The sequence below is a fragment of the Chelonia mydas genome, chromosome 27 (assembly GCF_015237465.2).
Source record: "Chelonia mydas isolate rCheMyd1 chromosome 27, rCheMyd1.pri.v2, whole genome shotgun sequence".
Taxonomy (NCBI): domain Eukaryota; kingdom Metazoa; phylum Chordata; order Testudines; family Cheloniidae; genus Chelonia; species Chelonia mydas.
In genome coordinates this window covers 13724164-13743186 of record NC_057860.1, presented here as the reverse complement: position 1 = coordinate 13743186, position 19023 = coordinate 13724164, and the positions used below count along the sequence as shown (strand labels likewise).

Genomic DNA, 19023 nt, shown 5'->3' with positions numbered 1-19023 from the left:
ACAGGCTTATCACTGATAACATTTTTACTGTTACTTTTACAACAAATATAAAGAGGTAACACATTTTTTTGACTTCAGATAAGGGATCGCCAACCCCCAAAGTGGTTTGATCATGGAAATGGGAGCCTTGAACACCTGAGCTCCTCATCCATCTGTGCCAGTGACTCACTGTGTTGATTTATTTAAGCCACTCAGTTTTTGTGAGTCAATTTCCTCATCTTGAACAAGCATTTACTTGCCTACCCCATAGGGTTGCTGTCAGGATTTGGTAAATGTTTGTAAAATGTTTGCTATCTAAATGCTAAGCATTGTTAATATTCTCACCCTAAAATACAAACATGATTACATCAGCTGTTCAGTAAAACCTTCACTGTCTCCCTATCTACTACAAAATCATGCTCCTCATCTTTATGTCCCTTCTTAGGTATTCTCTAGTTTTAGATCTCCCTCTAGCCCTATATAGTCTCTTGGCTTTGTTAGTTCTGTCTTCCTCTCTGTTCCCAACTGCCTCCTTTTATTTCAGAGATATAAGCCAAAGGGCTAATGCACTTGCCTATAAACCAAGGAACACTCTCTAGTCATAGGATTCTAGTCCCTTTTCATCAGGGACTCAGTTTTATTTTAACACAAGTGAAATATATCAATCATGTCCTTTTCCCCTTGGCCAGGATATCCTACAGATGCCTGCCTGCCTTGCTGGTGGTGATCTTCAAGCTATCACCTGATCTCTCACATGATGGCATCATCTGGGAGGCAGCTGTTTAGTCACAGCTGAGGTGGGCCCAATTCCTCATTACAGACCAGCCATCCTGAGCCAGGGTGTACTGTTGCTTAAAGCAGAACCTCATTATAATAGAGTTGGAAGTGAGAACAGGCATAACACAACCTGCAGGGTTGGAAGCTGTTGGGAAGAGAACTCAGTAGATAGCTGAACACTAAACTGTCTGAGATCAGACGGTTATAAATATTACATGTGACAAACTCCTGAACTAGCACTAACTGAAATTTTATCAGTATTAATATATTGTATTTTGCAAAGTGTTATATAATCATAGAAACATAGGGCTGGAAGGGACCTTGAGATATTATCAAATCCAGACCCCTGTGCGAAGGCAAGACCAAGTAAATCTAGATCAACCCTGACAGGTGTTCACCCACCCTATTCTTAAAAACCTCCACAGATGGGGATTCCACAGCTCCTTTGAAAGCCTATTCCAGAGCTTAACTACCCTTATAATTAGAAAGTTTTTCCTGATAGCTAACCTAAATCTCCCTTGCTGCAGATTAAGCTCATTGCTTTCTGTTCTACCTTCAGTTGACATAGCAACTGATTGATCACCGTCCTCTTTATAACAGCCCTTAAGATATTTCAAGACTTATATCAGGTCCTCCTTCAGTTTTCTTTTCTTAAGACTAAACACGTCCAGTTTTTTTAACCTTTCCTCATTGGTCAAATAACTTTTCGAAACCATTTATCATTTTTGTTGCTCTCCTCTGGACTCTCTCCATTGTATCTAAATCTTTCTGAAAAGTGTGGCACCCAAAACTGGATATAGTACTTCAGGTGAGGCCTCACACGTGCCAAGTAGATTGGGACAATCACTTCCCATGATTTACAAATGCCATTTCTGTTACTATAGTCCAGAAATATTATCTTTTTTTTGCAGCTGCATCACATTGTTGACTCATATTTATTTAGTGATCCACTATAGCCCCCAGATCATTTTAGTAGTACTATCATCTGACCATTACTTCCCATTTTGTAGTTGCACATTTGATTTTTCCTTCCTAAGTGAAGTACTTTGCACTTGTCTTTACTGAATTTCATCTTGTTGATTTCAGACCAATTCTCCAATTTGTCATGGTTGTTTTTGAATTCTAATCCTGTTCTCCAAAATGCTTGCAATCCCTCCCAGTTTGGTGTCAACTGCAAACGGTATAAGCATATTCTCCACTCTATTATCCAAGTCATTAATGAAAATATTGACTAGTACTGGTCCCAGGAAAGACCCCTACAGAAAACCATTAGGTACACTCTCCAAATCTGACGGTGAACTAGTGATAGCTTCTCTTTGAGTATGGTCTTTCAACCAGTTGTGCCCCCCCTTTACAATAATTTTATCTAGATGACATTTTCCTAGTTTGCTTATGAGACTGTCATGTGGGACAGTGTCAAAAACCTTAATAAAAATCAAGATATATCAAGTCTACTAGTTCCCCCCATCCACTAGGTCAGTAACCCTGTCAAATAATGATGCTGACCCATTCGGAGTTATACTTGCAATTAGTATGATTATAATAATATACAGTTTGCAGAAGAATTTTGGTTCTTCAAGATGGAAGATGCTATGTGAATGTACTATAACAATACTTTTGGCAGTACTTTCCTCCTTATTTAATGTCCACACCTGTTCTCACACATCATGTAGAACTGCTGTGTCTTTGTATAGCAGTTGTAGTAAAGACATTATAAATTTAGAGTGCATCATTAAATAATGTATTTTATATCCTGAAAGTAAAACAATAAAATCTAATGAATACCCACTTAAATTACCTAGAGAGGGAATTTGAGGACTACTGAAGCATGAACAAAGCCAGAGCAAGCCAGGCAGGTTTAATATTTTATGCTCCCAGGAGCATAGCTTGCCAACCTCTCAAATTTTATTTCTGATTGTTTTTTTATGCCAGAATACCAAGGCCTGCTTTGGGTTATTACTGAGGTGCACTGGCCAAGTTGTGTGGGAAATCCAGATCTGGAAGAGCACAGACAGTACAGGCAAAGCTCTGCATAGACACAGGACTAGAAAAGCAGAAGTATTGAAGGCCAGGAATTAAGTACATTAGCAGAGCTGTGTGGGGTACCAGAGCTGGAAATAGAGGGACTGCTGTAGGTGAAGTTTGGGTAGTATTGACAGAGCTGTGTGGAGAACCTTGCACAGTATCTGCATTCATTATGATTAATCAGCATTATGAGCTCTAATCTTGTGAGCATCAAGTCTTGCAATTTGCAGAATGTATCTGATGTTTCTAGTAGTTACTCAATAAGCTTGCCGCAATACATGTTGGATAAAGATCTTCTGAACAGTCATAGGCAAAAATAAATTAGCACACACAGTCCTGCAAAAACCCTTCACTCTCAGAATAATTTGCTTTCTGCAGTTGAAAGAATCAATTTAATTTTGTTAACACATTTCAAATTGCCTAGAGAAGATTTAAATTAATCCCATTATTTCTTAGGCTGATCTAATTCGTCAGCACATGTGTAAGTGTACAGAAATACTTCCTGCTGAGAAAACTGCTCCCTTATTGGACTACAAGGGGGAAAAATGGAAGAAAAGGGGGAACATTCTTTAGTTTGATGGTAAACCGGCAAACTTTCTCCTTAGAAACCATCCATCTCCATCATGTATCTCCTGGTGCTTTCCCTACTCTTTTTATGAGCAGGGCATCTTGGTTGCTTAGGGACTTATTTACTTCAAATATTTATTTCCAATCATAATTTCCTATTTGGAATATCAGAGTAAGGTGCTTTGGAAATTATCATGATTTCACAGAGTATTATGAAATTAGCTGGACATGAACAGCAAGGGCAGATTCCTAAGCAAAATCAATAAAAAAAATCCTGTTTTCAAGCAGAAGTTTCTGGTAACAGTTGGGGGGAAGAGACTGTCAAATATAACAGCAGAAAGGTTTACAAAGTTTGCCACAAGATATTAGATGTGGTTGGATATCCTGGTACATATTTAACTTCCTGGGACAGACACACAAGCATCGGTGTATTTTTTTGCAAGTCCATTTTGTATACAACAGCCTCATGAACTGCCTAAATTAAGTGTCTCGGGGTTGTGGTGAAGTACACAATGGGGTTAACTGTTTGTGGACTTTGTCTTTGGTCTGATGCTCACCAGCTCTCTCATTGATATGTACTGTTGGGGCCTGGGATAGAGGCAAAGAGTGAGAGAGAGTCAAAGGAAATCAACATCATTTTAAATCCATCACATGCATGTAGATTTAACAGCTAGTTTCAGTGGTGGCAATAAACTAGTGGTAAAGCTATGTCATAAGATCTGAATCCTTTGCAGACTTCGGGCAACTCTACATTACTGCACTACATTGGCGCAGCTGCATGAGCATCTGGTGAAGATGACCTATGCTGATGGGAGAACACTCTGCTGTCGACATAGCTTCCATCTCTTGTGGAGGTGGAGTAATTATGTCAGTGGGAGACATAGTGCCAGTGTGGACAGTGCTTAGGTTGATGTAACTTACTTCGCTCAGGGGTGTGTGTCTTTTTCACACTCCTGAGTGACATAAGTTACATCGACTTAAGCAGTAGTGTAGAGTAATGCTGGCAGTAGTAATCATGAATTTGTATGCAGGCAATCCAGAACGTTGGTCTTTCTGCACTGGACTTGAAAATAGCAACAGCATTTAGTGCATCTTGGACGGGTAAAGAGCATAACTGTATCAGAATCATAGTGCTCCTCAAAGATAAAAAGAAAAAAAGGGACTAGAAAAGCTGCCCTAAAAATTGTCAGTTTCCTTTAGGCACCCCAGAAAACCACGGCTTTTAGGTCATCCATTTTGCAGTTACTTATGTGAACAAAAATGGATCAAAAATAATAATTATTGTTGTGTCTTGAAACATCAAAACAGCTCAGGATAGGAAAGATTGATTCTGCCAGAGAGAAAGTGTGCCCTATTTTTCAAACAATTAACCTATAACCATACAGATACTGCTGCATTAAGTGACTTCCCAAGAAGACTGAACTAACCAAAGTTTGTGTGCGATTGAGAGCTTACCTAGTGGAGGAAATCACAGGAACCCAAACCTGCTAGTACTGGATTTAAACTTTGAAATAACTTCACTTAATAACTTGATAGTTTAGAAATGGGAAAAGTAGGGCTGGCTGAAAATCTGCCATCAAAAGTTTTTTTCAATGGAAAAACGGGATTTTGACTACATTAAAATATTCATAGAAAGTGTCTGATTTCCACAGGTTTTTCATTGAAAAACTGAAAATATGTGACTGAAAACTGATTGTTTTTAATATGACAAAAAGTCAATTTTCAGTGGGGGAAAAATTCTGACCAGCTCTAGAAATAAGTGTGTGGTGTATGACACATAATTGCCACTTTAACAAAAAGGCCATGCTTCGTGCAGTGCACTGTACAATGCATGTACTTTGACTAATAGCAATGAGAAAAAAGGGAAATTTGTACAGCAAATTAGATGAAGCTATCAAAAGACCCCCAAATGCTGAGACATGTCTCCTTTTAAGTGACTTCAGTGACCAAGAAGGAGCTGACTGCCACTATTATGGGTTGACTGGATGAATAGCTAATGGAAACGGCAGCAGACCTTTGCTACACCAAAATAAACACTGCTGGATTAATGAAAAGAAAGCATTAGAATTCAAGTGATGATAATGAAATAATAGCAATATTGAAAGAAAAAAAGGAAAACCCCACAGGTATACCATTTAAAAGTTACTGAAGTTCAAGAAGCAAAAATTCATACTTTTGTTCCATCTTTCAATATAACTGATGAGAATTTTTAAGTATTAGAGTGGGACTAAAAGAGCCTCTGAGACTAAAGTACTGAAAGTAGGATGGAGTGTTATTAGGGATTTTAAAAAGAGTACTAGGGAAATCTCATTTCTGAAAATCTCATATTTTGGTCTCTTGCAATTATATTAAATACTTCATTGTGAAATTCTTAATTTTTTTTAGAATTATGTATCCACTTTATATTGTGGGAAAAGAATTTAAAACATTTTAAAATCTTTATAATTTATTATTATTTTACAGCCCCCAAAAATATGCTGGGCATTTATAGACAGACAAGACCTTGCCCTGAGGAGCTTTCAATCTAAAAAACATCATACAGGACAGGAGGAGGGGAAAGGATGCAGGTTCTTTAACTTGAGGAGACTGAAAGCCTTCATAAAAGTGACCAGGTTATATCAGAGAACTTGATGCAAATACTTTTGCTCTTGTTGCACACACTCCAGAGAACCTTCAGTTCATTACTAAGCCAATAAAATAGGTCTGATAAAATGAAAGTAATGTACTGCCTTGCATCTGGGAAAGCATATGTAAGACACAGCACTAGAATCAGTGGTGGGAAACTCAGTGTGATAATTGATTTTAGTTACCTTATGGAATTTTGTCAAAGAGGGCCCTCACTGACCAAAAATATGTTACCTGAATAAAAAAAGACACAGAAAAGAGATTTTGCATATGGCAAATTGCATTTTTCAGTCATGCACCAGTAGGGTATCACACATAAGACCAAAGTCTACATTTACTCTGTTGTAGGTTGCCACCTTGCTCTCCATCTGTGCAACAAGGACAAGTTATCATCTTACCAAGGAAAATAAAATATTTCATCACCATTAAGCTATTATGCATAACAAATGGCAAGACAAAATCATAAACAGTGAGCTTCTGCAAAGAGAATGCATAAAGAGCAATCAAGCAGACACAAAAGCACAGCTTTACTGGACAGGACATGTCCCAGATGGCACCCACTGAGCTCAGAAAGAAAATGTTGTATAATGATTTGTTAAATGAAGAACAGCCAGAAATGAAGACGCAGAAAGATATCTTGAAAAAGAACCTTGCACATTGTGACAGATGGCAATTTGTGAGAAGTGACTTGCAGCAAACCAAACAGGTTGCATAGTCAGGGTAACATTTGCAAATCCATGGAGAGCTTGCAAAATGGGCCATCAGAGATACAAGGACAAATGATGATGACACTCTAGGTGTGTCTCACTGTGGTCTTAGCAGGGGGAACATGGAGTGAAAATAGTGTGTCCATACCAATTGCTAAATCTCACAACAGCATCACAACTCACTAAACCAGCAATCACAAAATATCACAAAGGCAGGATAGTGTTAAAAATAATTCAGTAATATTCAACACTTGATACTGCAAAAACAGTCCAGTTTCCTCAAACCACACCTGCCAGAGGATTTGTGGTTTTCTGAGGTTTAATCCACGTGAGGAAGATCACAAGAAGTACTGATAGGTGAATCTTACAAGGTTTAGAGGCTGATTTCAGATAAGCAATCCAGGGTTTGGATGTTGACCTGAATTTACTAAACCTCGTATGTATACAAATAGAGCAAACAAAATGAAAGAATAAATAAATACCCAACCTAAATCGGAGGGAATTAGGATTAATTTTCTCTATTTCATATAGGGAAATGGAATTTGGAAAAGAACTTTATTGACCAATGATGCCCATTAGAGAGACACTATCCAGTAGTTGCCTTTTGCAGTTTATTGGACTACAGAAGCCTTCTTGCTATGATGAAAGAGGTACAAATGGGATGAGTGAGGTAAAGCTCTGCACTGCACTATCTAACACAGAAATCCACATTAATACATCCATCCCACTGAAATTACGTTTGTTTGTCTCAAACAAAGACACACTGAAAAAAATCAGCAATGTGTGCTTGATTGTCTTTATATTTAAAAAAATCCCTTTGGCAAACTATTCTTGGCATCAGCAATACGGTTGCCAAATGCCCTGGGAAGAGGAAACACCCTAATGGTGACACCCAATGTGTAAGGTATAAATAGAAATCGGAGGACATCAAAAATTTACAGTCTGAGTCTTTATCAGGCTGTGCAACTAAACTTGGGCTTTGGGTTGGACGCTTTACTGCTATCACTATGAGTCGTAGCACTAAGACTACGATTACCTCTTCTTCAGTTGTTGGAGGTGGAGGACGTAGCTCCAGTGGAGGTGGTGGTGGGCATTCTTCAAGCTCCTCTAGAAGGATAACCAGTGGTGGAAGCTTTTCTGGTAGAAGTTATGGTGGAGGAGGTTCCAGATGTGGTTACGGAGGGGGAATAAGCGGTGGTCGTTGTGGAGGGGGAATAAGCGGTGGTAGTTATGGAGGGGGAATAAGCGGTGGTAGTTATGGAGGGGGTTTTGGATCAGGTTGTGGTGGCTTCGGGGGATTTGATGGCAGTTATGGAGGTGGCAGCTTTGGTGGAGGTGTTGGCTGTGGTGGAGTCATCGGCTTTGGTGGAGGCGTTGGCTTTGGTGGCGATGATACTGGCATCCTCTCCAACAACGAAAAGATAACCATGCAGACTCTTAATAACCGCCTGGCTTCTTACCTGAATAGCGTGCGAGCTTTGGAAGAACAAAATGCTAATCTTGAGAATTTAATCAAAGAATGGTATCAGAAGCTAGGTCCAACTGGTACATTAAACGACTACAGTCACTATTATGGAGAAATTGAAGACCTTAACAATCAGGTAAGCTATTATTTTTCAGACAAGTTCTATTAATTATAAAGGCTTCTTTTTGAGACTATGCACAGCTACTTAGGCAGACAGCAGGTAAAATATTTCATGTAATATGAGATTACATACAAGCAAGCAAAAATTAGGATGTGCCAGCATTAAGGTTACCTGTGCAGATGGAAACTTCAGAGACTTTACTAAACTCTAAAAAGTATTTACTGAGCATGTGCAATCTCAGATTTTCACAGGCAAATAACTTGTCCAATTTGGGGCTGATTTTACAGAGTCAGCAAAAGGTATGTCTTATGCCAGGGTACACCCTCCTGCCAAATTTAAAGTCTCTATTCCAAAAGATGGAGGTGCTAAACTCAACAAAATGTTAGTAAGAGCTTTTTTTTTTTTTTTTACATAGACAAAACACTGTATTTTACCTAACCTTGTCTAGAGAAATAGCTGAACTGTTTCTGCTAAAATTATATATTTTAAAAAGGGGGCGGGACTCCGGCGTTCACAAGCAGGGGCAAGACCCCCCGTCCCCCCATCTCTGGGGCTGGATGTCATCTGTCACCTCTTTTTCAGATTGTTAATTCATCTGTGGATCTTAACAAGATCATTCTGAACATTGATAACACTAGGATGACTATTGAAGACTTTAAACTGAAGTGAGTATCTCTCTTCCTTCCTGCCTGACCCAGTCATTTCCACCTCTTCACATCAGTTCCATGAATCCACTATCCAAAGCAATTCATACAGGGGGTTATAGTATTTTAGTTCCAACTACATGACAGAAGATGTTATTGGAAAGAGAAGTACTCCAGGAACCACTGGCTTTTTAAGATTTACGTTATCATTTTTCTCTAGAGATGCTTTTGAAGAGGAGCATTCCAAGGACTTCAGTTCGTTGTCACCCAAAACTTTTCTTGAGTTTCTTAGGTATTACGAATTTAGAATCAGATCCTCAGCTGGTATAAATCAGTGTAGCGCCATTGACAACAATGGGGTTTTGCTGATTTTTACGCACTGAGGATCTGACCCTTAGTTTTACATGGTAACTGAACAAAAAATTGATGATTCCTCACTGATAACAGGATACACTGGTAGGTGATATCTGTACAATGCCTACAGTGAGTGGGAACATGGAAAAGACTGAGGAAGGAGTGCTTAATTGTACTAAAAATCCAGTCCATGACGTTGAACTAATAGGTCAGATGGTCAGCCTGTACTCACCTACACCAATGTTAATCAGGAGAGGCTCCATTGCAGTCAATGGGATTAAAACAGTGTAAAGTCAATAAAAATTGAAAGAGAATCAGGAATAAGCAAATAGATTAAAATAAGGTAGAAAAAGGCAACTAGGTGATGAGGACCTGTTCGCAAAGAAACCTGATTGTGCTAAGAATACTAACCTAGTATTCCTCTGGCTCCACGGTTACTGACTTTCCTTTCTGTGATTTAGATATGAGACTGAATTGGGTCTCCGCCAGACTGTGGAAGGTGATATTAGTGGCTTACGCCCTCTGTTGGACCAGCTGACCCTAACCAGGTCTGACCTGGAGTTAGAGTTTGAAACCCTGAAGGAGGAACTGATTTCTCTCAAGAAGAACCACGAGGAGGTAAAATCCCCCCATAAAAATAATAATTAATGAAAATTCAATATTCAAAGAGTTTCCTTGGCTACTAGTCACCAAATTTTGCCCACTGATTTTGAGTGTCTAACTTGAGACATCCTGGGCCTGATCTTCAGAGCTACTGATTGCCCACCACTCTCACTGACTTCAGCAGGTACATTCTTGTTCAGGAAAGGGATGGCCAGGTGAAGTCTACTTCGAATGTTAGACCAAACTAGATTAGGGAAATGAGCAGCTTTCATTCTCCAAATTCAATTCATTGGTGAAGCCATGGAAGAAAACAATAGATTTCATGTATGTAAAAGCCACAAGGAAATATTTAAACTTCTTGTGAAAATATTTTTCATGGAAGAAATGTGATGCATAAACTCACTACCATAATGAACACTCAACATGCAACGTCCACAACACACTGGAAATCAAACACCCCACAGGAGGCAGAGTTGGGGCTGAGCATACAAAACCGGCCCTTTCACAGAGTAAAACAGTGTTGGCCATTGTGTTGTTTAACTAGGGAGTTAAAAGTGTGGATCCTGCTCCTCTCCTGGCATATGACAGAGGAGGGTCTTGTGAAACATAAGGGGTGAATGTCAGAATCAGGCCACATGAGAAAGGGTTGTGTTGGCAGTGGGAAGGTTGTCTTCCAAACCTTCTTTGCTACAAATATGAGCTCAGAATGAGGTATTTGTTTGTTTCTGGGGGGCCTGGGTTTTCATTGCAGGAAATTAAGGGACTGCAACCACAGACCAGTGGTGATGTTAATGTGGAGGTCAATGCTACTCCAGGCTGCAATCTGACAGAAGTGCTAAATGACCTGAGAAACGAATACGAGCATATCATTGAGAACAACCGTAGAGAGGTGGAAACATGGTATGAAACCAAGGTAAGTTGCAGTATCTATAATTATATCTCTCACAAAAAGACTTGACATACTTTATTAGCACACACAGGAATAATAGTGGTAGGACAATTGTTCACATGTTACTTAATGCAGATCATCTTTAAATTACGCTGACAGTTTAGCATGAGAAGTTCAGAACTGGAGTGAAAGGGTTTGCTGCAAGCTAGAATTCATAGAATCATAGAAATGTGGGGCTGGAAGGGACCTTGAGAAGTCAGATGCAGCCCCCTGCACCTATGGCAGGACCAAGTGAACCTAAACTATCCCTGACAGGTGTTTGTCCAACCTGTTTTTAAAACCCTTCAATGATGGGGATTCTACAACTTCCCTTGGAAGCCTATTCCAGAGCTTAACTGCCCTTATAGTTAGAAAGTTTACCTAACATCTAACCTAAATCTCCCTTGCTGCAAATTAAGCCAATTACTCCTTGTCCTACTTTCAGTGGACAGGGAGAACAATTGATCAACTTTTACTGCAGCCCTTAACATATCTGAAGACTAATATCAGGTCCTCCCTCAAGACTCCTTTTCTTAAGACAAAGCACACCCAGTTTTTTTTAACCTTTCCTCAGAGGTCAGGTTTTCCAAACCTTTAACCATTTTTGATACTCTCCTTTGGATTCTTTCAAATTTGTCCATGTCTTTCCTAAAGTGGGGCATCCAAAATTGGACACAGTTCTCTAGCTGAGGCCTCAACAGTGCAGAGTAGAGGGAGACAATTACCTCCCGTGTCTAACATACAACACTCCTATGAATACACCCCAGAATATTAGCCTTTTACCACAGCTGCATCACATTGTTGACTCAGATCCAATTTGTGATCCACTAGAACCCCCAGGTATTTTTCACCACTATCACTATCTAAACAGTTATTCCCCATGCAACCCCTCCCAGCTTGGTGTCACCTGCAAATTTTATAAGCACTCTCTCCACTCCATTATCCAAGTCACTAATGAAAATATTGAATAGCACTGGATCCAGGATTGACCCCTGAAAAACCTACTACATAGACCCTTCAAATTTAACAGCGAACCATTGATAGCTACTCTCTAAGTACGGTCTTTCAACCAGCTGTGCATCCACCATTTAGTAATTTTATCTAGACCACATTTCCCTGAGGTGAACTGGTAAAGATATGTGGAATCTCTGTATTAAATAGCAAGGGGAATTCAAACCAGGCCTGGGGTGCATTGGCATTGCAGAACGGTGTGTGGAAAGTTTACACAGTCCCCAGTTTACATTACTCATAGACTCAGACTCATAGACTTTAAGGTCAGAAGGGACCATCATGATCAACCAATCTGACCTCCTGCACATTGCAGTCCACAGAACCTCACCAACTCATTCAGCCTCTAGCCAGATTTACTTTTTTTTTAAGATGCTTTCATGATGATAAATTCACCATATTCACCCTATAATTAAAGCTAAAACATCTTGATTCTGTATTTGCATTTTTCAGATAACAGAAGTTAATCGAGAAGTCCACTCGAGTGGTGAGGACATACAGTCAAGCAACAAACAGGTCACAGAGCTGAGACGTGACTATCAGAACGTGGAAATTGAGCTGCAGTCCTACATCAGCACGGTATGTAACAGCATTTGCTTCTGTATCTGACATATGGAACAGGACACATAGACTACAGGCATGACAGGAGACCAGCCATAGCTAGTGCTCCTTTAGTAAAGGGTGAGATGGCTGGTACATCTGTTGCTGTGAAGAATTTGCTTTGTACTTTTTGTCCTGGAGAATCCCAGTTTCCTGCATCAAAATAGGTTAAACTTGCCACATTCCTACAGACCCTGTTCTTCCTGTTCAATTCTCAGGTACAGTCTTTGCAGTCCTCCTTGGCTGACACAGAAGGTCGCTACAACATACAGCTGCAACAGATCCAGGGCCTTATTGTCTCTGTGGAAGAAGAACTGGCAAGTATCCGATGTGAAATAGATAATCAGAATCAAGAGTACAGGCTGCTCCTTGGCATCAAGAACCAGCTGGAACAGGAGATCGCTCAGTATCGGCATCTGCTTGATGAAGGACATCAGGACATTAGGTATGTAAACTAATGAGATATCAGGGCATTACATGAAACCTCAATGCTGGTAATTCCTGAGTGCAAATTATAGTACTTAGGAACAAAGAGAATCATGCAGGGTGAAGAACTGGTACAACAGATTCTGCAGCCACAAAACCTGCAAGGAATGGGGGCTAATTTCATGCCACTGAGTGATCCTGAAAATATTTGGAGATTTGTTTCATAAACCATAGGGTGCTCCAAAACTCATAGCATTCTTGGACTTTAGAATTGGAATAGACATCTTATGGGTAAAACCATAATTTAAAAATTATTCTTCTGCTGTACTACTTTGGGCTGGGCAGGAAATACCATGAAAAGAATCTTTTTTCCATTCTTTTGTTAGTTTTGATTCTAGAAAAAGCTGGGAAGTACAGAGGCAGCAGTGAAAATAGAGAAGAATTTTAGTTTGAAGTTCTGGTGAAAATTGAGGTTATTTTTTATTTTACCTGAAGCAGTTGGCCTGTGCCTAATTCTGACTGGTCTTAACCCATACCATGAAGCAAGCAAAAATTAGTTAGCTTTATGCATTTCAACTTTGGATATCAGTGACATAGTAGGCTTTCAGAACTGGTTGGCAGCAGAACCGAATCAGGCAAAAAATCTCTGAGCAGGGCCATGGGAAAATTCGGCCTGTGGACGTGAGGTTGGTGGGGAGATGGATTTGAGTGTCATTTTCTTGATGATCTGCACTGGCCCTGGGGGTTGAGGGTGCTGGGTAATGGACCGGAAGAAGAGTGCTGGCCAGGCTTCCATGCATCTTCAGTGTGTGGGTCTCCTTTTTTCATTCACTTTTCTCTTTTCCTTTTACAGTGTTCCACGAGAAGGAGGTGGCACTTCTTTAGGAGGAGGAAGAGTCATTGGAGGTGGAAGATCAGGAGTCAGAACTGGAGGAAGTAGCATTACTTATGGAGGTAGCACAGGAGGAGGAAGAGGAGGTGAAAGAGGAGGAAGTATCACTGTAGGTGGAGGATCAGGAGGCAGAACAGAAACAAGAGAAAGTGTCCATTATACTGGAGTTAGCACAGGAGGAGGAAGAGGAGGTGACATTTCCTCAGGGGACGGAACAGGAGGAAGATCATGTGGTATAACTGGAGGAGGAGAAAGAATTTCAGGAGTTAGTAGTAGTTCTTCCCACTCCTATTCATCTTCCTATGGCCACTCAGCTTCTCAGCCATGCCAGTCTGGTGAAAGCTATGGTAAGAAGGATAATTGTTTCCTTGTTCTTTACACTCTCATTCAAACAGTAGGCTAATTGCTCATTTGGCTCAAAGGATTCCTTGTGTGGGGCTCTGCAACATTTTATTAAGTCTCTTTTTTCTTCAAAATATATGTGAGGCTGTTGGGGAGACTGAGGTGAATTGGACTGCAGTATCATTGCCATGCAACTGGTACACTGCACTGCTCTGTACCTCATTTTTAATCAGGCCAAATACTCTTTCTTTTCCATTATCTGGGTGTCACAGAGCCCCAGTGAGAGTGAGCTGAATGAGGTTCAATTTGGACATGGCAATAATGATACTTGTTGGTTGGGGGTGGGACCTCAAAAGTACAGAGGCAAAGTTTCTGCACCCGCTACAGAGGAAGTTTGCAATTTGGGAGATGCAAGTTACAAGGAATAGCGTGGGAGTAAAAAGTAGGTAATATAAACAAACTGTGAACTAGAGGAGAATAGGAATGGTGGAACTTGGAGGAAGATCCTGTAACATGTATGTGTGTGCATGTGTGTGTGTCTGAAAGAGAAAGGAGGAAAAGACAGAAAGAGAGTGAGAAAAAGAGAGAGAGAAAGAGAGAGAATGATGCTTATAGAGCAGCATGGTGGGAAACAGAAAAACAGAGAGGGGGACCATAGGTAGAACAGAACTGCAGATAAAAGAGCATTTCTGAAAGATGCTTCAATTCATGGTGGATTACTGATGTATTTTTAAAAATACATTTTACCACGCTATGAAAACTAAAGACCAAATTCTCCCTTCATATGTGTGCTCAGTTCCTGTTTTTTTCAATAGAAGGTGTAAGTGCCCATCTGAAAGCAGAATTTTGCCCTAAACACACATTTAATTACAACCACAGCTGGTTTTCTTCATCTCATTTACTTTCTGCAGAACCCCATCAAAAATACACTTCTTAAATAAAGCTCTGGAGTACTTACAGCCATCCTAGCATTTGTCCCCAGCCTGTTTTCTGGGTGCTAAACAGTAGTGCAAAGAGATTCCCCCCACCCCACTAAACAAAGTAATGGTTCCCTCTCTCTCTCAACAGCATACTCAAGAAAATCCTTTGATTAACCAGACATGCCAATGATCCTCCTGCCGAACACCATCCATTTGAGCAAACTTCAGACAAAGCTAGAGCGAACTCACCACATTTCCTGCATGCCTAAACAAAGAGTAAGGAGAAATGCTCCTAAGAGTTATTCAACGCTGCTGCCATCAATCCATAGGGGGTCCATCAGAGCTGTTCAGATGGGCCACTTTCCCGCCTATTACTACTTGCTTTTTCCATTCTGTAATGTTCTGACAATCTGTACCAAGGTTGGTAATCTGCCTTCCAGTGAAAAGTGTCTCTAATAAAACTTTATTTCTGCCTGATGCAATCAGAAACCTGTGCTGGGAAGTATTTTCCTTTAACACACTTTTTGTTGCTATCCATTTCAGATGCAAATATCAACTCATCCTCACACAGAGTATATAGGAATGGGTCAGTTATACATTGCAGTAGTTGATGGCGTTATACTTAAAGCAACAGAATTAAATTAAGAGATAATACATCTGCATCTCTTACTGGTCATGTACTTCAATCCCAGATTATCCAGCCCATTTCACACTGGTATTGTTCTGATTGTTCAGTGTAGATTGTAAACTCCTTGGGGCTGGGACCATGTCTTCATCTTTTAGTAATGTACCAACTACTCTTGTGGCACTCAGCAAATAATAAATAAACAAGCATAAGGAAGTACTGCTTCACACAAGGCAGAGTCTCCCTGTGGAATTCACTACCAGGGGATGCTGTGAAGGCCAAAAATATAACTGGGTTCAAAAAAGAATTGAATAAATTCATGGAGGTTTAAAACAAACATATGGAAATGCTTCTTCACATGCACAGTCAAACTGCGGAACTTGTTGCCAGGGGTTATTGTGAAGACCAAAAGCATAACTGGGTTCAAAAAAGAATTAGATAAGTTCATGCAGGATCAGTACATCCATAGCTATTAGCAACCCCATGCTCTGGGTGTTCCTAAAACTCTAACTGCCAGAAGCTGGGAATGGATGACTCAGTCAGTATTGGATTACTCAACAATTGCCCTGTTCTGTTCATTCCCTCTGAAGTATCTGGCACAGGCCACTGCTGGAAGACAGGATACTAGGCTCAATAGACCATTGGTTTGACTCAGTATGGCCATTCTTATGTTCTTAGTGCCAATCTAGACCAGACTCTGTAAGATCACTCAACCAAGTGAATCAAGACTGTGAGAAATTAGTGCTGGTTCAGTCTGCAGAGATAACAGTGACCCAGGACAGTGTGATGGTCGGGGTGAATACAAGATGACTTATACAGACTCTTACTTCCTTACTATTTGCCCCTAGTGACCACCCTGAATAGTGGCTCTAAACATTCACAACTAACACCAACCAGTCGTGACTCAGTGAGATCTGAGTAATGATACAGCCCAGACATTGTGAGATTTAAGCACTGATCCAGTTTTAGCTTTGTGAGATCTTGAATGAATTAAACTGTACAGTGTAAACTTGAAAATGTGGAATCTAGTGATCAGTTTGTACAGAAACATTCAATTTAAAAGAAAAAGGAAGAAGACAAGAAAAATAATTCATAATTCCAAATGATTTAGCCAAATACAAACAGAAATACCATAATTGTAGATTTTAAAAGTGAAAAAAGCCACATAAAATGAATTTGTTTACCTAATTAGTAATTATCGCCACCCAATTAACCTGCTGCAGAACAAGATGGATCTATATAGAGCCAACAAGAACTGGGAACTTTTGCAGGGTATATGGGGGGTTTCCCTCTCATTGTTATTTTGTTTCTTCCCTAAAGAAAACCTTTTTGAATCTGAGGTTGTATCCCCCTTGGATCCTGCATGACTCGATAAAACTATGGGACCTGAAGAGAAAATACTGTTAAACTCAAAAGTGATAGCTACAGGAAGAGAATGGGGGAAGTCAAGGGAAGCCAATTTTATTGTAAATATGGCAAATTCCAAAGCACGTGTCTTGGTCCCTCAGACACAAAGAGATGGCTGCATGGGAATCCCCTTCTAAGAAAAGAGGATAGTTCTGTAATATAGAAACCAAGAACCCTCTCTTGAGGAAAAAAGAATTCTCACATTGGAAGAAAGCAGTTATCTGTTTTGTCCAGTGTCCTGTGTCTGACAGTACCCAGTGCTGGGTACATCAGAGGAAGAGATAAAACTTACACAGCATATCCCAATTTCCCTACCTATATTAGAACATGGAGAGAATGTCTTTTTTAACACATCTGGCTATTAGTTTCTTCCCTGAAATGTCAGTATTGACTGAGTACTCAGGGAAGGATAATATTCTGGCTTGTCATTTTATAGACCTTATTCTAGGGGCTTTGTAAATTTTCTTCTGAGATGTTAACATTGATAGTAATATTTCCACTGTCTGTATTAGCTAGTGTACATGTGAAAGCAGACAGAAAAGCTTATTTATACACATTTGTGAAAACCATTTGCACAGTATTTGTAATTTGATAATGAAGTAAAGAATCCTTTACCACCAGAAAGCAGGACCGGATTCACCTTTTGTGGGCCCGGCGCCAAACATATTTGTGGGCCCCTGTGACCGGAGTCCCAGGGGAGCCAACTGAGGTCACTCAGTTAGGGTGAACTGCAAAGAATGAGGCAGGCAATCCCCAAGCTGGTGGATATTCCAATACTTAGATTTACCAAGCCAGCACAAAACAACTTCTATAATACCTCACTGGTTACCCAGAAGCCAACAACACAGTTCCGTTAAAGCAACCCAGCCTCAGGCCTCCACCAAGACACCCAAGTCAAATATGATGAGGATTACTGAAAATCTTATTCATCATATAAAAAAGTTCTACCAATCCCAAAGGATCGGACACATTACCTCCCAGGTTAATGAATATTCCAGATCTTACCCAAATACACGCTTACAGCCAATTCTTATTAACTACACTAAAATCAGAGGTGAAAGTAAGTTGTACGGTACGGTACAGCGTACCGGCAGGGGCCGGTACACAGCTGACTGTACCGGCAGAGGACAGCTTCCCCAGGCTGGCAATTTAAAAGGGCCCTGGGCTTCGGGCAGCGGCTGGAGCCCCATGCCCTTTAAATCACGGCCAGATCCCCGCTTCCAGAGCCCTGGGGTAGCGGCCATGAGTCCCAAGGCTCTGGCGGCGATTTAAAGGGCCCGGGACTCTGCTGCGGTTGGGAGCCCTGGGCCCTTTAAATAGCCACCGGAGCCCCGCTGCCAGAGCCCCAGGGTAGTGGCGGTGGAGGCTGGGAGCCGCAGGGCTCCGGCAGTGATTTAAAGGGCCAGGGCTCCAAGCTGCCGCTACTGCAGCCCTGGGCCCTTTAAATTGCGATTGAAAGGGCCCATGGATGTAAAGGCCCAGCCCCTTCCAGTTGAGTCCCCGCCCCTTCTGGTTGAGGTACCCTCCCCGCCGCTCAGGACCCTGGCCCTGCGTACTGGTAAGTTCCTTAAGTTACTTTCACCCCCTGACTAAAATTTATTAAAAAGGAAAAGATAGAGAGCACTGGCTAAAAGATCAGTATACATAGACATGAGTACAATTCTTGAGATTCAGATTCATAACAGAGATGGTGAGCTTTGTAGCTGTAAAGAGTTCTTTCAGAATTAATCCATAGGTTATAGTCCAAATTATATTCAAGGTGGTCCAGTCAGAGCTGGGATCTCAATCTTGTGGTTTAAGCTTCCCCCGCACTGAAGCATCAAGCAGATCTGAGATAAAAAAAGAATTGGGACCCAAGGGTCTTTTATACAGTTTTCTAGCAGACACTTGACCATACAGTCCTGGGTAATCTTCTGTTTCCTAAACCTCATAGGTAATTAACTACATGGATTAACATAAGATAATTTATCCATTAAGCAGTTTGTCACAAACTTTTAAAGAGACAAAT

General features: G+C 40.6%; 1 protein-coding gene across 1 annotated transcript; it reads left to right on the top strand.

Annotated features, from left to right (window-relative positions):
• The first annotated feature begins 7620 nt into the window (after positions 1-7620).
• On the top strand, positions 7621-15212 carry LOC102931614 (keratin, type I cytoskeletal 13). The gene is made up of 8 exons (XM_007062057.4): positions 7621-8281; positions 8849-8931; positions 9726-9882; positions 10619-10780; positions 12257-12382; positions 12622-12848; positions 13683-14068; positions 15132-15212. Exons 1-8 carry the CDS (start codon positions 7688-7690, stop codon positions 15155-15157), a joined length of 1761 nt encoding a protein of 586 aa, XP_007062119.2. The 5' UTR covers positions 7621-7687; the 3' UTR covers positions 15158-15212.
• Positions 15213-19023: the final 3811 nt, after the last annotated feature.